Source organism: Malaclemys terrapin, chromosome 7 (assembly GCF_027887155.1).
Source record: "Malaclemys terrapin pileata isolate rMalTer1 chromosome 7, rMalTer1.hap1, whole genome shotgun sequence".
Lineage (NCBI taxonomy): Eukaryota > Metazoa > Chordata > Testudines > Emydidae > Malaclemys > Malaclemys terrapin.
Window position 1 is genome coordinate 7,434,049 of NC_071511.1, and position 16,760 is coordinate 7,450,808.

General features: G+C 42.3%; 1 protein-coding gene across 2 annotated transcripts; it reads left to right on the plus strand.

Annotated features, from left to right (window-relative positions):
* The first annotated feature begins 227 nt into the window (after positions 1 to 227).
* KBTBD8 (kelch repeat and BTB domain containing 8) lies at positions 228 to 15,914 on the plus strand. Of its 2 annotated transcripts, none has more exons than XM_054036170.1 (4): positions 228 to 295; positions 3,857 to 4,067; positions 6,446 to 7,560; positions 12,365 to 15,914. In XM_054036170.1, the coding sequence occupies exons 1-4, from the start codon at positions 280 to 282 to the stop codon at positions 12,826 to 12,828; spliced, it is 1,806 nt and encodes a 601-aa protein (XP_053892145.1). In that variant the 5' UTR covers positions 228 to 279; the 3' UTR covers positions 12,829 to 15,914. The 2 variants fall into 2 exon arrangements, with proteins under 2 accessions (XP_053892145.1, XP_053892146.1); XM_054036171.1 differs by having other exon boundaries at positions 260 to 326.
* The last annotated feature ends 846 nt before the right edge of the window (positions 15,915 to 16,760 follow it).

Consider the following 16,760-nt stretch of genomic DNA (forward strand, 5'->3'; position numbering starts at 1 on the left):
TTCCCAGAGGTACCCCCGCGGCGGGCCTGAGGAACTACGGATCCCAGCATGCACCGCGCGCGAAAGGCCCAACCCACCCGTCCCGGCGCCGGGGGAGGGGGAAAGACTACGTTTCCCGGCATGCCCGGCGAGCCCCGGCCAATCAGCGCGTTGTAAGTTGGCCGGTGGGGGGAGGCTGGTTGGCTGGCGAGGCAGTATCCGCACCCCGGAGAGGAGCAGGGGGAAGGGGAAGCGGCCCCGGCCGTGACATTTCCTTCGCTCGCAGCCCGGACCCCGAGAATGGCAGCGCTGGGAGGTCGGTGCGCCGGGCCGGCGGAGGGGGCAGAGTGAGCGGGGAAGCAGAGCTGGGGGGTGGGTGTCTGGGGGCCAGAGCTGGGGGGAGGAGTGTCTGTGGGGGTCCCTGGGGGGCAGGGTGGCGGTGGGGGGGGCAGAGCTGGGGGGAGGAGTGTCTGTGGGGGTCCCTGGGGGGCAGGGTGGCGGAGGGGGCGGGCAGAGCTGGGGGGAGGAGTGTCTGTGGGGGTCCCTGGGGGGCAGGGTGGCGGAGGGGGGACCAGAGCTGGGGGGAGGAGTGTCTGTGGGGGTCCCTGGGGGGCAGGGTGGCGGTGGGGGGGGCAGAGCTGGGGGGAGGAGTGTCTGTGGGGGTCCCTGGGGGGCAGGGTGGCGGAGGGGGCGGGCAGAGCTGGGGGGAGGAGTGTCTGTGGGGGTCCCTGGGGGGCAGGGTGGCGGAGGGGGGACCAGAGCTGGGGGGAGGAGTGTCTGTGGGGATCCCTGGGGGGCAGGGTGGCGGAGGGGGGACCAGAGCTGGGGGGAGGAGTGTCTGTGGGGGTCCCTGGGGGGCAGGGTGGCGGAGGGGGGGCCAGAACTGGGGGGAGGAGTGTCTGTGGGGGTCCCTGGGGGGCAGGGTGGCGGAGGGGGCGGGCAGAGCTGGGGGGAGGAGTGTCTGTGGGGGTCCCTGGGGGGCAGGGTGGCGGAGGGGGCGGGCAGAGCTGGGGTGCCTGGGGGAGGGTGTCGGGGGGGCAGAGCTAGGGGGAGGGTGGCGGAGGGGGCGGGCAGAGCTGGGGTGCCTGGGGGAGGGTGTCGGGAGAGGCAGAGCTAGGGGGTGCCTGGGGGGAGGGTGTCGGGAGGGGCAGAGCTAGGGGGTGCCTGGGGGGAGGGTGTCTGGGAAGGAGCAGAGTTGGGGGTGGGTGTCAGAGGGCGGTGCCTGGGGGGAGGGTGTCTGAGGGGGGGCCAGAACTGGGGATGCTTGGGGGGAGGATGTCTGGGGGGGCAGAACTGGGGGTGCCTGGGGGAGGGTGTCGGGGGGCAGAGCTGGGGGGAGGGTGGCAGAGGGGGGGCCAGGGCTGGGGATGTCTGGGGGAAGCGTGTCTGAGCAGGGGGCAGAGCTGGGGGGAGGGTGGCGCGGGGGGGGGCAGAGCTGGGGATGTCTGGGGGGGAAGCGTGTCTGAGGGGGAGCAGAGTTGGGGGTGCCTGGGGGTGGGTGTCATGGGGGGGCAGAGCTGGGGGGTGCCTGGGGGGAGGGTGCCTGGGGGGAGGGTGTCTGAGGGGGGCAGAGTTGGGGGTGCGTGGGGGGAAGGGTGTCTGAGGGGGGGCCAGAACTGGGGATGCTTGGGGGGAAGGGTATCTGAGGGGGGCAGAACTGGGGGTGCCTGGGGGGAAGGGTATCTGAGGGGGGCAGAACTGGGGGTGCCTGGGGGAGGGTGTCAGGGGGCAGAGCTGGGGGGAGGGTGGCAGAGGGGGGGCCAGGGCTGGGGATGTCTGGGGGGAAGCGTGTCTGAACAGGGGGCAGAGCTGGGGTTGCCCCGGGGGGAAGGGTGTCTGACGGCAGAGTGAGTGGGGAAGAGAATTGTGGGTGGGGTGTCTGGGGAGTAATATGTGGGGGAGAGTGTCTGGTTGGGGGTGCAGATTTGGGGGTCTAATTGAAGGGAGAATGAGGCAGAAGGAGTAATGTGGGGGGGTCTGAGTGTGTGGGGTGCTACATGAGGGGAATATATGTTGGGGAGAACAGAGTGAGGATGGGAGCAGAGGTGAGCAGTCATGGAACTGATTGAAAAATTAGATTAGGGAGAGAGCTGGTGGGAGGAGTTTCCAGGTCAGTGGTGTCAAATCCTGCAAATAAAGAAGCTGGGATGCAGGGGTGGGAAGCTATAGGTTGCCAATTCCATTTGTATCGGGAGCTCCTTTGGTTTTGCATGTTGGTTAGGCGACTGGCAGGTGGGAGAGTTGTTTTGGGTGTGCGGGAGTTCCTGTCTCACACCTACAGAAGGAAGTGTATGTTTCTTGCAGCTCTCTGAGTTTGTGCTGTGTCTTGAGGCATGAGGAAGGGTTGGAGTTGAACAAGGCCTGGTCCACAGGGTGGGGGAGGGAGAGGTCGGGAATCAATCTAAGTTACACAACTTCAGCTATGTGAATAATGTAGCTGAAGTTGACGTACTTAGATCTACTCACCGCGGTGTGTTCAATGTGGTGAGTCGACCGCTGCCACTCCCCGTCGACTCTGCCTGTGCCTCTCACTCCAGTGGAGTACCGGAATCGACGGGAGCACACTCGGTGGTCGATTTATCGAGTCTAGACTAGACATGATAAATCAACCCCCACTGGATCAATCGCTGCCCGCTGATCCGGCGGGTAGTATAGACATACCCTTAGAAAAGTGTTGCTATTTTTTATTGAGTAGCATCACTGACTGTTCTCAATACTAAACGAGGACAGGTGACTCACCTGTACTGAGGAACATGCACTCTAGTTTAGAATATCAGGGTTGTCATGTCTTACTCAGTGCTGTGGAGAGACTCTTTTACTGAATACTCATTTTAAGGGAAGTGCTTAAAGTTCTCTCTGGAAAAAGGAGTATTTTTTGAGAATTGCTCTGAGAGTGATTCAATGAGATACTGAAAATCTTAGGCCCCAAGCCTGCCAGCAGATTCTTGTGCACATCAGAGCCCTATTGATTTCACTGGAACTTGTGGGAGCAGGGTTGTGTCTGACTTTTGAATAGGGAAACATTGCAGCACATTAGCACAAGACAGGATTTAAATCTCCCATCCATCATGTCTTTTTAAAATGTGTTTAGCCCTGAATGGATTATGACCATTTTCTGTGCAGTCAGCAGCATTTTCCGACTTGCAGTTTTCAACACTTAATTTTTCCTGTTGAGCTTTCCTTTGTTGTTGTTGAGCAGAAGACTTGTTTCCCTTACGAAACAGGTTGTTGCGCTGGAAACATTTTCATTTTGGGCTTTACCTTATTAGGAACCATCAGATATTTTCAGAAATGTACAGTTTTTCATTTCTTTTCACAATGGACGTCTAGTCCTTTCACATTTGAGTAATAATTTTAAGTGCTAACCAAGTAATTTTTGTAAAATACATACATATTTACATACAATGTTATTTAATATTTATGGCTGTGCGTACTTGCTATTGAAAATGTAAACTGTACTTTAGGATTGTAATCTTGCCAGTTATTTGGAAAAAACAGTAGCCAATGTTTATTTCCCATTTCATTGTTAAGCATAAGTGTTTGGAGAATCAGGACCTGAGTCACTGACTTGTTTCATTTTTTTTGTAAAAATGGGATAATAAAATACTTCATATAGATCAATAAGGATTGGGATAACTGGGTGAAAAGTTATATAATATATAAGTGCAAAATATTTATCATAGGTGTAATTTACAGATTTATCCACATAGGAGATTGTGGAATTTAGAGAAATGAAGAATCTCAAATCAGTAATCATTCTTAATGCTGATATATGGTATATTTGTGTTAATATGGGTACATTCTTGATAGTGTGCTCTGTTGCTTTTTCTTTATTGCAATACCAGTAAGACTATTTTGTTTTTGTTTTTTAAAATAGAACTAAGTAAGTTTTCACAAACACTGAATGGAATTCCTTCTTCAAACACAGTCAGCAGTGGAATGGATCCCTTTCATGCTTGCAGTATTCTCCAACAACTTAAAACAATGTACGATGAAGGACAGCTGACAGATATTGTAGTGGAAGTTGATCATGGGAAGACATTTTCCTGTCATAGGAATGTTCTTGCTGCAATCAGTCCTTATTTCAGGTATAGTATGTAGGTCCCTGCACTAGTATTTACCAAGTGCAAAATCACTTCTATAACTTATTAAATAATATTTTAATTATTGATAGCAATTATAAAACTTATACCCATCTGCAGCTGTATTCTGTTTAACTTCTGCTAGTGATGACACTTCAGATTTAATAAACATCTCTTTTTTTTTTAATGATCTCTTCCAATTTCCTTTTAAAATGAATGAATTGGCAGTACCTGTATTTTTAAGGAAACTTACTTTGGAAATGATTTCATCTTAATGTTGTCTTTTTAAAAAAAAACAAAAAACCTCTTCTCTGTGGGAGATCCATTCCATGTTTTTTATCATATCATTCAAAATTTATTTATCTTACCTTCTTAACATCATGCATGCATTTTAGCATACTGACATGCAGTGCATTACAACTTATGATCCTGGTTTGAGTGTGCAGACTAGAAATTCGAGAGAACCTATTATATATGTAAATTGAGCAAACTTAATATGGAATTAATGAGACACAAACATGAAACTCCAGACTGTCATTTCTGTGTCACTTGTAAGAGTACAAGTGCACTTTATATTTAGGTAACTGACCGTGACAGCATTATATGAATGATGATCAGATATGTGCTGTTAGTAGGGTTATCAAGCAATTAAAAAAATTGATTGCGATTAATCGCGCTGCTAAGCAATAATAGAATACCATTTATATCAATATTTGTGGATGTTTTCCACATTTTCAAATATATTGATTTCAATTTCCACACAGAATACAAAATGTACAGTGCTCACTTTATAATTATTTTTTATTATAAATATTTGAACTGTAAAAATAAAAAATATTTTTCAATTAACTTAATACAAGTACTGTAGAACAATCTTTTTATCATGAAAGTTGAACTTAAAATGTAGAGTTATGTACAAAAAATAACTGCATTAAAAAATAAAACCATGTAAAACTTTAGAGCCTACAAGTCCACTCAGTCCTATTTCTTGTTCAGCCAATTGCTCAGGCAAACAAGTTTGTTTACATTTGCAGGAGATAATGCTGCCCACTTCTTTTGTACAATGTCACCTGAAACTGAGAACAGGCATTCACATGGTACTGTTGTAGCCAGCATCACAAGATATTTACATGCCAGATGCACTAAAGATTCATATGTCCCTTCATGCTTCAACCACCATTCCAGAGGACATGAGTCCATGCTGATGGGTTCCGCTCGATAATGATCCCAAGGTGTGCAGACTAATACATGTTCATTTTCATCAGCTGAGGCAGATGCCACCAGCAGACGGTTGATTTTCTTTTTTTGGTGGTTCGGGTTCTGTAGTTTCTGCATCGAAGTGTTGCTCTTTTAAGACTTCTGAAAGCTTGCGCCAGACCCCGTCGCTCTCAGATTTTGGAAGACACTTCAGTTTCTTAAACTTTGGGCCTAGTGCTGTAGCTATCTTTAGAACTCTCACGTTGGTACCTTCTTTGCATTTTGTCAAATCTGCAGTGAAAGTATTCTTAAAACAAACAGCATGCACTGGGTCGTCATCTGAGACTGCTATAACATGAAATGTATGGGAGAATGCAGGTAAAACACGGAGCAGGAAACATACAATTCTCCCCCAAGGAGTTCAGTCACAAATGTAATTAACTTATTATATTTTTTTTTAACGAGCGTCATCAGCATGGAAGCACGTCCTCTGGAACGGTTGCCGAAGCATGAAGAGGCATACGAATGTTTAGTATATCTGGCATGTATATGTTTAGTATATCTGGCTGGCTACAAAAGTGCCATGTGAACGTCTGTTCTCACTTTCAGGTGATGTAAATAAGAAGTGGGCAGCATTATCTCCCGTAAATATAAACAAACTTGTTTCTCTTAGTGATTGGCTGAACAAGAAGTAGGACCGAGTGGACTTATAGGCTCTAAAGTTTTACATGGTTTTATTTTTTAATGCAGTTATGTAACAAAAAAATCTACATTTGTAAGTTGTGCTTTCACGATAATGAGATCGCACTACAGTACTTGTATGAGGTGAATTGAAAATACTATTTTTTATCATTTTTACAGTGTAAGTATTCGTAATAAAAATAATATAAAGTGAGCACAGTACACTTTGTATTCTTTGTTGTAATTGAAATCAATATATTCGAAAATGTAGAAAAAATCCCAAATGTTTAGTAAATTTCAATTAGTATTCCATTGTTTAACAGTGCGATTAAAACTGCGATTAATTGCGATTTTTTTTTAGTTAATCACGTGAGTTAACTGCAATTAATCGACAGCGCTAGCTGTTAGAATGGCATGAACGTTATGATAAACTATATTACAGTTATCTTTAGACCTGTAGATAGAAGGGAATTGAAAATAAACTGCTAAATATTTTTCTTTTGTAGATCTATGTTCACTAGCGGCCTTACAGAAAGTACCCAGAAAGAAGTTCGTATAGTTGGTGTTGAAGCAGAGTCAATGCATTTAGTATTGAACTATGCATATACCTCCAGAGTAATGCTGACAGAGGCCAATGTCCAAGCTTTGTTCACTGCAGCTAGTATCTTCCAGATCCCTTCCATACAGGACCAGTGTGCTAAATATATGATCAGTCATTTGGACCCACAAAACTCTATTGGGGTGTTTATCTTTGCTGATCACTATGGTCATCAGGAACTCAAAGACAGATCACAAGACTACATTCGTAAAAAGTTTCTGAGTGTCACCAAAGAGCAAGAGTTTCTCCAGTTGAGAAAAGACCAACTCATAAGTATACTGGACAGTGATGACTTAAACGTAGACAAAGAAGAGCATGTTTACGACAGCGTTATAAGGTGGTTTGAACATGAACAAAATAAAAGAGAAGTGCACCTTCCAGAAATATTTGCCAAATGCATCCGAATGCCTCTGTTGGAAGAAACATTTTTAGAGAGAATCCCTCCCATGTTTGCACAGGCCATAGCCAAAAGCTGTGTACAAAAGGGACAACCTAGTGCCAATGGGTATACACAACGGCTTGGAATGACTGCTTCTGAAATGATCATATGCTTTGATGCTGCCCACAAACACTCAGGAAAGAAGCAAACAGTGCCTTGTTTTGATTCAGTCACAGGGAGAGTGTTTAAACTATGCAAACCACCAAATGATTTGAGGGAAGTTGGAATTCTTGTATCACCTGATAATGATATTTACATTGCAGGAGGCTACAGGCCAAGCAGCAGTGAGGTCTCCATAGACCACAGAGCAGAGAGTGACTTTTGGATGTATGATCACTCTGGTAATAGATGGCTACCTAAGGCTCCTTTGCTACGTGCCAGAATAGGCTGCAAACTGGTTCACTGCTGTGGTAAACTGTATGCAATAGGTGGTCGTGTTTATGAAGGAGATGGCCGAAATTCACTAAAATCTGTGGAGTGTTACGACAGCAGAGAGAACTGTTGGACAGCTGTCTGTCCAATGCCTGTAGCAATGGAATTTCATAGTGCTGTGGAATATAAAGAGAACATCTATGTTTTACAGGGTAAGGTGCTTTAACTGTGTAATCAATATTGTTTTATCAGTAGGGAAGGGAGTTGTCTAGTTCCAGTGCTTCTACTCCTTTGAACTTCCTAAATTGGTCACTTCCTGCAGATTTTAAGAGTGCCAGAGGAGTAGGGAACTGAGAAAATGGGGGTGGGGGAGAACAGAGGGGAGATGGGAGGGGCAGTGGAGAATGGAAACATGACATTGCTGCTTAAAGTGGGGGCAGCAATTCCACCTCTTGTATACTTTAAGAGGCTCATTGTGAGGGGGAACTTATCCTCCTTTTTGCCTCCACACCTCATGTAATCTGTAGGCTTATTGGGGACTTTTACAATCTCTCCTCACTTCCTGAGAAGCTTAGTAAGCTCAGTACAGCTGGTCAGAAAACTTTCATCCATGGAGGGGAAAAAATCCAGTTTTTGACCACCTCTGACAATGAGCCTCCTATTTTAGTACAAGGTTATACAAGGTGAAGGAGAATTGGAGTAGATTAAATAGACTTCATGAAATTGTGATTGTTTACAAACACTAGGGATGTGTTGTCTAAAATGGAGTCTACAAGTAAGCCCAAGGAGCAATAGATTTTACAGTGAAGGGGAAATGCTGAAGAACTTGACTGAGTTTACCAGTAGGATACGCAGCGGTCTGTTCTGAGATCCTGAATTCATTATAGTGATGTCAATTACTGTGCCATAATGAAAGGCCTCAGTTATTTTGTTATTAAACCATTACCAATGGAATTATATCATTCTGCTGTAAGAATATATGCAGACCTAATTGTAACATACTTCATAGAAATGTAGCACTGGCAGGGACCTTAATAGGTCATCTAGTCCAGTCCCCTGCACTGAGGCAGGAGTAAGTACTAATCTATTAGAGTTCTTTGAAGGGGTCAACAAACATGTGGACAAGGGGGATCCAGTAGACATAGTGGATTTAAATTTCCAGAAAGCCTTTGACAAGGTCCCTCATCAAAGGCTCTTATGTAAATTAAGTTGTCATGGGATAAAAGGGAAGGTCCTTTCATGGATTGAGAACTGGTTAAAAGACAGGGAACAAAGGGTGGGAATTAATGGTAAATTCTCAGAATGGAGAGGGGTAACTAGTGGTGTTCCCCAAGGGTCAGTCCTAGGACCAATCCTATTCAACTTATTCATAAATGATCTGGAGAAAGGGGTAAAAAGTGAGGTGGCAAAGTTTGCAGATGATACTAAACTGCTCAAGATTGTTAAGACCAAAGCAGACTGTGAAGAACTTCAAAAAGATCTCACAAAACTAAGCGATTGGGCAACAAAAGGCAAATGAAATTTAATGTGGATAAATGTAAAGTAATGCACATTTGAAAAAAATAACCCCAACTATACATACAATATGATGGGGGCTAATTTAGCTACAACAAATCAGGAAAAAGATCTTGGAGTCATCGTGGATAGTTCTCTGAAGATGTCCATGCAGTGTGCAGAGGTGGTCAAAAAAGCAAACAGGATGTTAGGAATCATTAAAAAGGGGATAGAGAATAAGATGGCAAATATATTATTGCCCTTATATAGATCAATGGTACGCCCACATCTTGAGTACTGCGTACAGATGTGGTCGCCTCAACTCAAAAAAGATATACTGGCACTAGAAAAGGTTTAGAGAAGGGCAACTAAAATGATTAGGGGTTTGGAGGGGGTCCCATATGAGGAAAGATTAAAGAGGCTAGGACTTTTCAGCTTGGAAAAGAGGAGACTAAGGGGGGATATGATAGAGGTATATAAAATCATGAGTGATGTAGAGAAAGTAGATAAGGAAAAGTTATTTACTTATTTCCATAATACAAGAACTAGGGGTCACCAAATGAAATTAATAGGCAGCAGGTTTAAAACAAATAAAAGGAAGTTCTTCTTCACACAGTGCACAGTCAACTTGTGGAACTCCTTACCTGAGGAGGTTGTGAAGGCTAGGACTATAACAGCGTTTAAAAGAGAACTGGATAAATTCATGGAGGTTAAGTCCATTAATGGCTATTAGCCACGATGGGTAAGGAATGGTGTCCCTAGACTCTGTTTGTTTGTCAGAGGGTGGAGATGGATGGCAGGAGAGAGATCACTTGATCATTACCTGTTAGGTTCACTCCCTCTGGGGCACCTGGCATTGGCCACTGTCGGTAGACAGGATACTGGGCTAGATGGACCTTTGGTCTGACCCAGTACAGCCATTCTTATGTTCTTATGTTGACCATCCCTGATAAGTGTTTGTCTAACCTGTTCTTAAAAACCTTCAATGAGGGAGTTTCTACAATCTTCCCAGGTAATTTGTTCCAGTGCTTAACTACCTTTACAGTTAGGAAGTGTTTTTCTAATGTCTAACCTAAATCTCCTTGCTGCAATTTAAGCCCATTACTTCTTGTCCTCTCCTCAGTGATTAAGGAGATCACTTTCCTCTTCTGTAAGAACCTTTTACGTACTTGAAGACTGTTATGTCCCTACTCTGACTTCTCTTCTCCAGACTAAACAAACCCAGTTTTTTCAATCTTTTCTTGTTGGTCATATTTTCTAGACCTTTTAATCATTTTTGTTGCTCTCCTCTGGACTTTCTCCAATTTGTCCACAGCTTTGCTGAAGTGTGGTGCCCAGAACTGGATACGGCCAAGAACTGGCTTTGTAGAATTTGAGGTGACTATTTGAATGGGAGGCCCAAGATCTGCAGAGAAATCCCACACATCTCTAAGCACCTGTAGAGGCTAAGGACTCAATATGTCAGTCCTAGGCCTTCTGTTGGCTACTTTTCCTGACAGGCTCCCCTCTCTGTTCTTGCCAATCTTTGTGAAGGGCAAACCACAAAAGATGCTGACAGCTCAGCATTACTTCCAGAGGGAGAAGAAACCAATGTAGGTTTGCAAGGAGGCAATATTGCAAATCAGTGCCATGATTCCCTCCCAGCTGCACACCACAGCTGCACTGAGTGGGATTGATGGGATTCCGTGGGATCTGGAGAGAATTCTGCAGAGTGGTTGCTTTTTCTTTTTATTGTTCCTGGACTAAGTGAGCAGAGAGAGCCAAATTGTGTTAGCGAAAAGCATGTAGCAGTATGTCAGTCTGGAGTTTCAGCTAGAATTCGGAGTTTACCATCGTTTTATTTGGGTTTAAGTCAAATGACCCTTAGGGTGTGTTTTATTGAAAGGGAGTGCTAGTGGTAGATTTGGTGCAATGCATAGAATGTTGTTCATCCGTTTTGTTTCAGCCTGCTGCTTAAAAATCTACACTCCTCTTATTAAAGGCTTGTTACTGCAAGTATGTCACCTTTAACTGTTTTTCTGAAATAACAAATGGATAGAAAACGTACAGAAATTTTTTTAGTGAAATATGAGAGTAACTTCCAAGTGGAAACTTCCGAATAAGTGTGTTATTGCTCACATCTTACAGGAGGCACGAGAATGCACCTGTGCAACTTTTGCTGTTGGATGGTTGTGTGGGCTAACTTGATGCTTACACAAATAAAGAAGCTAATCCATTGTGCTACCCAGTGTAACTGTAGATTGTTTTCCTTACACTAAGCCTTACGGGCAAAACACTATTAATTTCCACTGTGTTATTGGTGCAAAAACTGCGTTCTGCAACTTTCCTTACCTAGAAAGAAGCAGCATGTCAATTGCTACTGTTGACAAGTAAGTAGTCTTGTGCCCTTGCCACACACACGTCCACCAAACAAGTTCATATGATTCAAGTATGGGGGCTGACTTTGGCTTTAAAAGACCCATTGGAATGCAACTGTTAATTATTTAATTTTGTATCTCAGTGTAGAGAAATCTACCGGTACCCATGTAGCTTAATCTTTTAAACTAAACTCCACCCATTTTAATTTCCTACCATTCTTGCAGACTTTCCTTATTCCTATAATTGGGTGGAAGAATACTTATCTACACTGTTGCTTGGCAAGACGTCTTAAAATATGTATATGGAAGATGCTATTAAATATAATTTTAAGTACATGCCCTCGTGTGAGGGGAAAAATAACTTTGTTATACTATATTCCGCACCCTTTGAGGAAACTATGATTTTTCTTCAAAGCCCTAAAAGACAGCTTCACCAAGAATGTTTTATAATCCACACCAGCCTTACCCAATTGAAAGAGCACCAGCTTTAGTTTCTCTGTGTCTGAACTTCTGTCATTTTCAACTTTCAGCTAGTAATCTATGCAGTCAATATATGAAGCTCATTATTGTCCAAACCAAAAAGAAGTAATAGTGAATTAGTTAGCAGGTTCATAGAATCATAGAATATCAGGGTTGGAAGGGACCTCAGGAGGTCACCTAGTCCAACGCCCTGCTCAAAGCAGGACCAGTCCCCAACTAAATCATGCAAGGACTCCATTTGGTATCCTTTTAAACAAACCATTGCAAGTGACTAATCCATCCATTTCCCTGCTTGCAGGGAAGACAACACAAAAGATTTATAGGTCTAAGATGCACAGTTTCCCAGGTTTAGCATCTTTCATGCAATTCATTCAGAAGTTCTTTATAATCCATAGATGATTAAATAGTGTTTATTTTACCAGGAAATAAAAGAACCAAGCGAATACTTGAAACACCTTAAGCTTTAGAGCCTTGAAGGACTTTCCCCAGAACCTCAAACATGGTTTAGAAGTAGTAAAGGATAGCTAACATGTACATAAATAAAGCATTGCACTGTTGATGGCCTTCAGGCTCCCCCTTTTTCAACCTGATTTCAGAGTCTGACAGCCACGTGGAACTGCATTCAGAACAATAACTCATAACTTCCATCTTACACTTGTGGTATTTTTTGTTTTTGTCTCTGTAGGAGAATTTTTCCTCTGCTATGATCCACAGAAAGATTACTGGGGTTTTTTAACCCCAATGACTGTGCCTAGAATCCAAGGCTTGGCAGCTGTATACAATGACTCCATCTACTACATCGCTGGAACCTGTGGAAATCATCAGCGTATGTTTACCGTAGAGGCCTATGACATCGAGCTAAATAAGTGGACTAGAAAAAAGGACTTCCCATGCGATCAGTCCATTAATCCCTATATTAAACTGGTACTCTTCAAAAACAAACTCCATTTGTTTGTCAGAGCCACTCAAGTCACTGTTGAAGAACATGTTTTCAGAACCAGCAGGAAGAATTCACTGTATCAGTATGATGAGGTTACTGACCAGTGGCAAAAAGTGTATGAGACTCCAGATAGGCTTTGGGATTTAGGCCGGCATTTTGAATGTGCTGTAGCTAAGTTGTATCCGCAGTGTCTTCAGAAAGTTATTTAATTTTATTCGGTAACAAGCCTTAGTGATTTCAGTGGTATCTGATGTTAGAGAAAACATGTCTTAAAAGAAAACAAAGAAATTGTCAGTATTTAATGTAAGCTGAAAGAGACAGTTTTTTGTACATGGGGATGGGTGCTCTTTAAAGGTTGCAGGCTGGTGAGGGAATTACTGGTTCATTTTAAAATTGCTGATATTTTCCAGGTGAGCAAGAAGGAGGAGGTTACAAGTGCAATTATCAGCATTTTTTTCTGGTAAACACTTAATCATGTCATTCTTGAGGAGTGTTTTTGTGATAAAAGTAAATGAAGAATAGAAGAGCCAGGATAACTATGCACTACAATGAAAGAAAATTAGCATTAATAGCTAAGGACATCCAAGCTAGTTTGAAGTGACTTTTTTTTTTTTATACGGGTAAAATCCTGAGGCAATATCACTAGGTCTTTATTTTAGAGCAACTGAAAGTACATAGAGGAATGCTAGCTCCTGATTATTTTTTTTGTACTGTTTTGATGTCTACTAAAATGTTCATAATGTTGTTTGTGCACTACCTTAGTTTGGGAGAAATATTGAAGTTGGAAGCAGAACATGAAGTATATTTGTCCGAAACAGAGAAGGCATACTATCATTTTCTATCTGTGGGCTTTGTTAAAATCAAGCTAACAGTATAAATAGCTATTTTCTGCCAATTAAATGTAGTGCTTGAAAAGCAGTTTTGACACTGCTTAAAAACATTTTCCATCCCATAAAGGGCTTAAACCCAAAAGTTGATGGTGCTAGTACATTTTTAATACTTGTATGTCTGAAATGAATGGGCCAACCCTACACCACTATTTAAAACAGACTGCTATTATTAATAGAGTCTGTCTTCTTAGGACCCTATCCTGCCATTGTGGGGTTGTTGTTTTTTACCATATTTTTACTGCAGTAGGAGTTCCTGCACAGAATGATGACAGGATATGGACTTAGTGGCTATTAATTTTGTGGAGAGCTCATGCTGCTTCTCATAAAGTGTTTGCATGTGCTCAAGGAATACTGAAGAATGTGGCTTAACTTGATTATTCTCCTTTTTCCAACCCCCCAATTACCTTTTACTATTCTATTCTGACCTATAATGTGAAAAATTTTGCACTACTGAGCTGTCTTCATGATCCAATTTATTAAAACAAAGTTGTCCACAGAAATCCATGGTTTAAAGAATTTTAAATGCAGGTGTAGAATAAGGATCCAATATATTATAACACTTTCTCTGTGAATTGAACATCTAACTTATTTTTCTAATGACAAAGTAAGTTTAAAGTTTAGCTTCTTCTTCAATCATTAAAACGGGATGTAAAAGGGAAAAGTTTAATCCTAGAGCTCATATCAGCTCTACTTTGCCAGGTGTGTAATTTGTTACAAATCTTATTCTCTCCCGAACGAGGCATGTTGTATCTTCCTAACTTCTCAAATTGAGGTAAAGGAAAGCTGTTTTATTTTAAATTGATAATGGTAAGCATTGTAGCAAAGGATGGCCATTATCTGGATTAACAGCTGTTTCCATAAGCCAAATGTGTCACTCAGTAATAGTTTAACACCCTGGCATAGCTGTTGAGAGATTTTGGATAACATTGACTCGGTGTATGGCCTTGTTGTCACAAAGTAGGGTTTCTTTTTTAAAGAAACAAACTCACTTGGTTTTGTTTTTTAAATCTTGCACAAAATATCAAATAAACCAACTGTGAAAACTAAAAGGGAAAAAAAAAAAAGCCTCTTTGCATTTACATACCTCATTGTCCAGAGATTGACCAGACTGCTTCTTTTAGGTGTGGGTGCTGGAACATCCCTGAAACTGTTTAAGATCGAGAGCATATGCATAGTTGCTAAGATTGCATTTTTAAACAATGTTAAGGTATGTGTTCCTTTTTGTTTAGTTCCTTCAAGATACTATTGTTATCCACAGCCAACAATAAGAATTTTTCTTATAAGGCTATTTCCATGGGGGTTTTTTTACATTTTCCATAGTCCTTGGCTAGCTCTATTTGTGCTATTGTAGGACTCTAGCTGCAAGCTTTCTGAAGCACCCTCCCTTACAGTATTGCATTAGTGTGTAAAACTTTTTTTTCTTCCAAAAAGTGTTATGTAACTTTTTGTTGTTTTTTTTAAAAGCTTGGTTGACTATTTACAAGATTTCTTGCTGCTTTTTGACAATCTTCTATATTTATTTAGTAGAACAAATTTCAATATATTACTTGAAAAGATGAAATAGAATTTTGAGTTAACAATTGACTGGTCATGTGATGTATAGAAGTACAATATGCTGTGGTTAATTCTGCAGTAGGTTTTGTTAATTTTGTTTATCTGCACTAAAGTACGAAGATCTCCATTTTCTTTAACCATTCAAAATAAGATTGTGATCCAAGACTGTAATGTGCTTAAAAGCTAAATCCTGGAACTTGCATAGGAGTAGAAAATACTGAATCTTATGCATGAATAATTTTGTTTAAACAGAAATATAGCTGAGACATTTTGCCACTTCTTAAATGCTTTTAAATTCTTTAAAAGTCAGATAACTGGTAAAGTCTTGCTGCAGCATCAGACTTTCAAAATCAACTTGCACAGTTTGAGAACAATTGATTAAAACTGCACCAAAGGTACTTGTAATTTACATATGGTTTGCTGCATCCTCTCTCTGCCCATGTATCGTTTTTTCTCCTCTTGTTTAGACTGCCCTTATTAAATTGCCACTTACTCTTATGCTGATACTTTAAATTTAAACGTTCCCTCTCCCAATCTTATAAAAATACAAAATCATTTGTATTCTCCATTTTCTTCTAAATTTTGATGTTGATTAAATCACTAAAACTGATCTTGGTGCATCAGACGTGTGTAGTGAGTATGAACTGCAAGAAATCGAAGAGCTCCCTGTTGCTGTTTAGAAATGGCATCCAATGTTCAGTGCTCAGGTATGTTAGTAAGAAGTACTGTAGTCCTATGAGGGCAAATGTGTGGATTTTTAAACATTTTGCCATAATTGCACAATTTTTGCATTTTTACTTAATGTCATGTTACGTTTCTTATAATAAAATAAACCTATTGTTGAAATACAATGGACTTCAACAGGTTTTAATGATGATAAATGTCTTTAAAATGAAGTTGGTAGAGCGAGCAAGTAGAAATTCATCCATGTGCTCTCTTCCCAGCTCTGCAGTTCTACATCCCAAATACTTGCCATCCCTGCACTTTGAGGCATCCTGTGGTGAGGAAGCTGCTGGGGCCTCTGATATATCTCTGCTCCCTACACATGTAGGAATGTAGAGCAGCCAGTTACCACATTTGCCAATGCAGGCAGGACCAGCTTGAAGGTCTCCCCTCATTTCTTCCCCGCCCCCCTTTCTTGGGCTGTTAAGACTTGTGCCAGTTTTGCAAGGCTGTTTATAATTTTGTTCAAATTGTCCTGTTTGCTTTTTTTGCATAGCACTCCCTATCCTAGGGTCACTGAGTACTTTACAAACCTTGTATTGATCTTTCCAGCATCCCTATGTAGTAGGGACATATTTCATAGGTGGTGAAAGGGAGGCACAGAGTGGTTAAGCAATGTGGTTGAGGTCACATAGGAAGCCTGGACAGAACTGGGAATATAACTGAGACCACCTGCTCTTTGACTTTAACCACAAGTCCACCTTCTAAGTAACTAGTTAACTTGCAAAAACAGAAGGGGTTGTAGCACCCTTATCAGCATAGTGCATTCTCCAAGATTTCTCTCCTTGTAACCAATTTCACAGCACTTAAAGCCACATCGGGAGAATCTCTGCTTGTATGTTACATGGTTTGGTTGTGAGTCTTGCATTCTCGTTCAAGGAAAGACAGCTGACCTAGCGCTGATGGGCTGGCTCCATTGCTTCCTGGGAAGGCAGTGTGAAGCTGTCAATCCTGGGTGAACGTGACCATGTGCT

Excerpts from the sequence above, each read along its gene's own strand:
- KBTBD8 (XM_054036170.1), top strand. Across the intron at positions 4,068-6,445 it reads GCAATCAGTCCTTATTTCAG|ATCTATGTTCACTAGCGGCC; the intron begins GTATAGTATGTA and ends TTTCTTTTGTAG. Across the intron at positions 7,561-12,364 it reads GAACATCTATGTTTTACAGG|GAGAATTTTTCCTCTGCTAT; the intron begins GTAAGGTGCTTT and ends TTGTCTCTGTAG.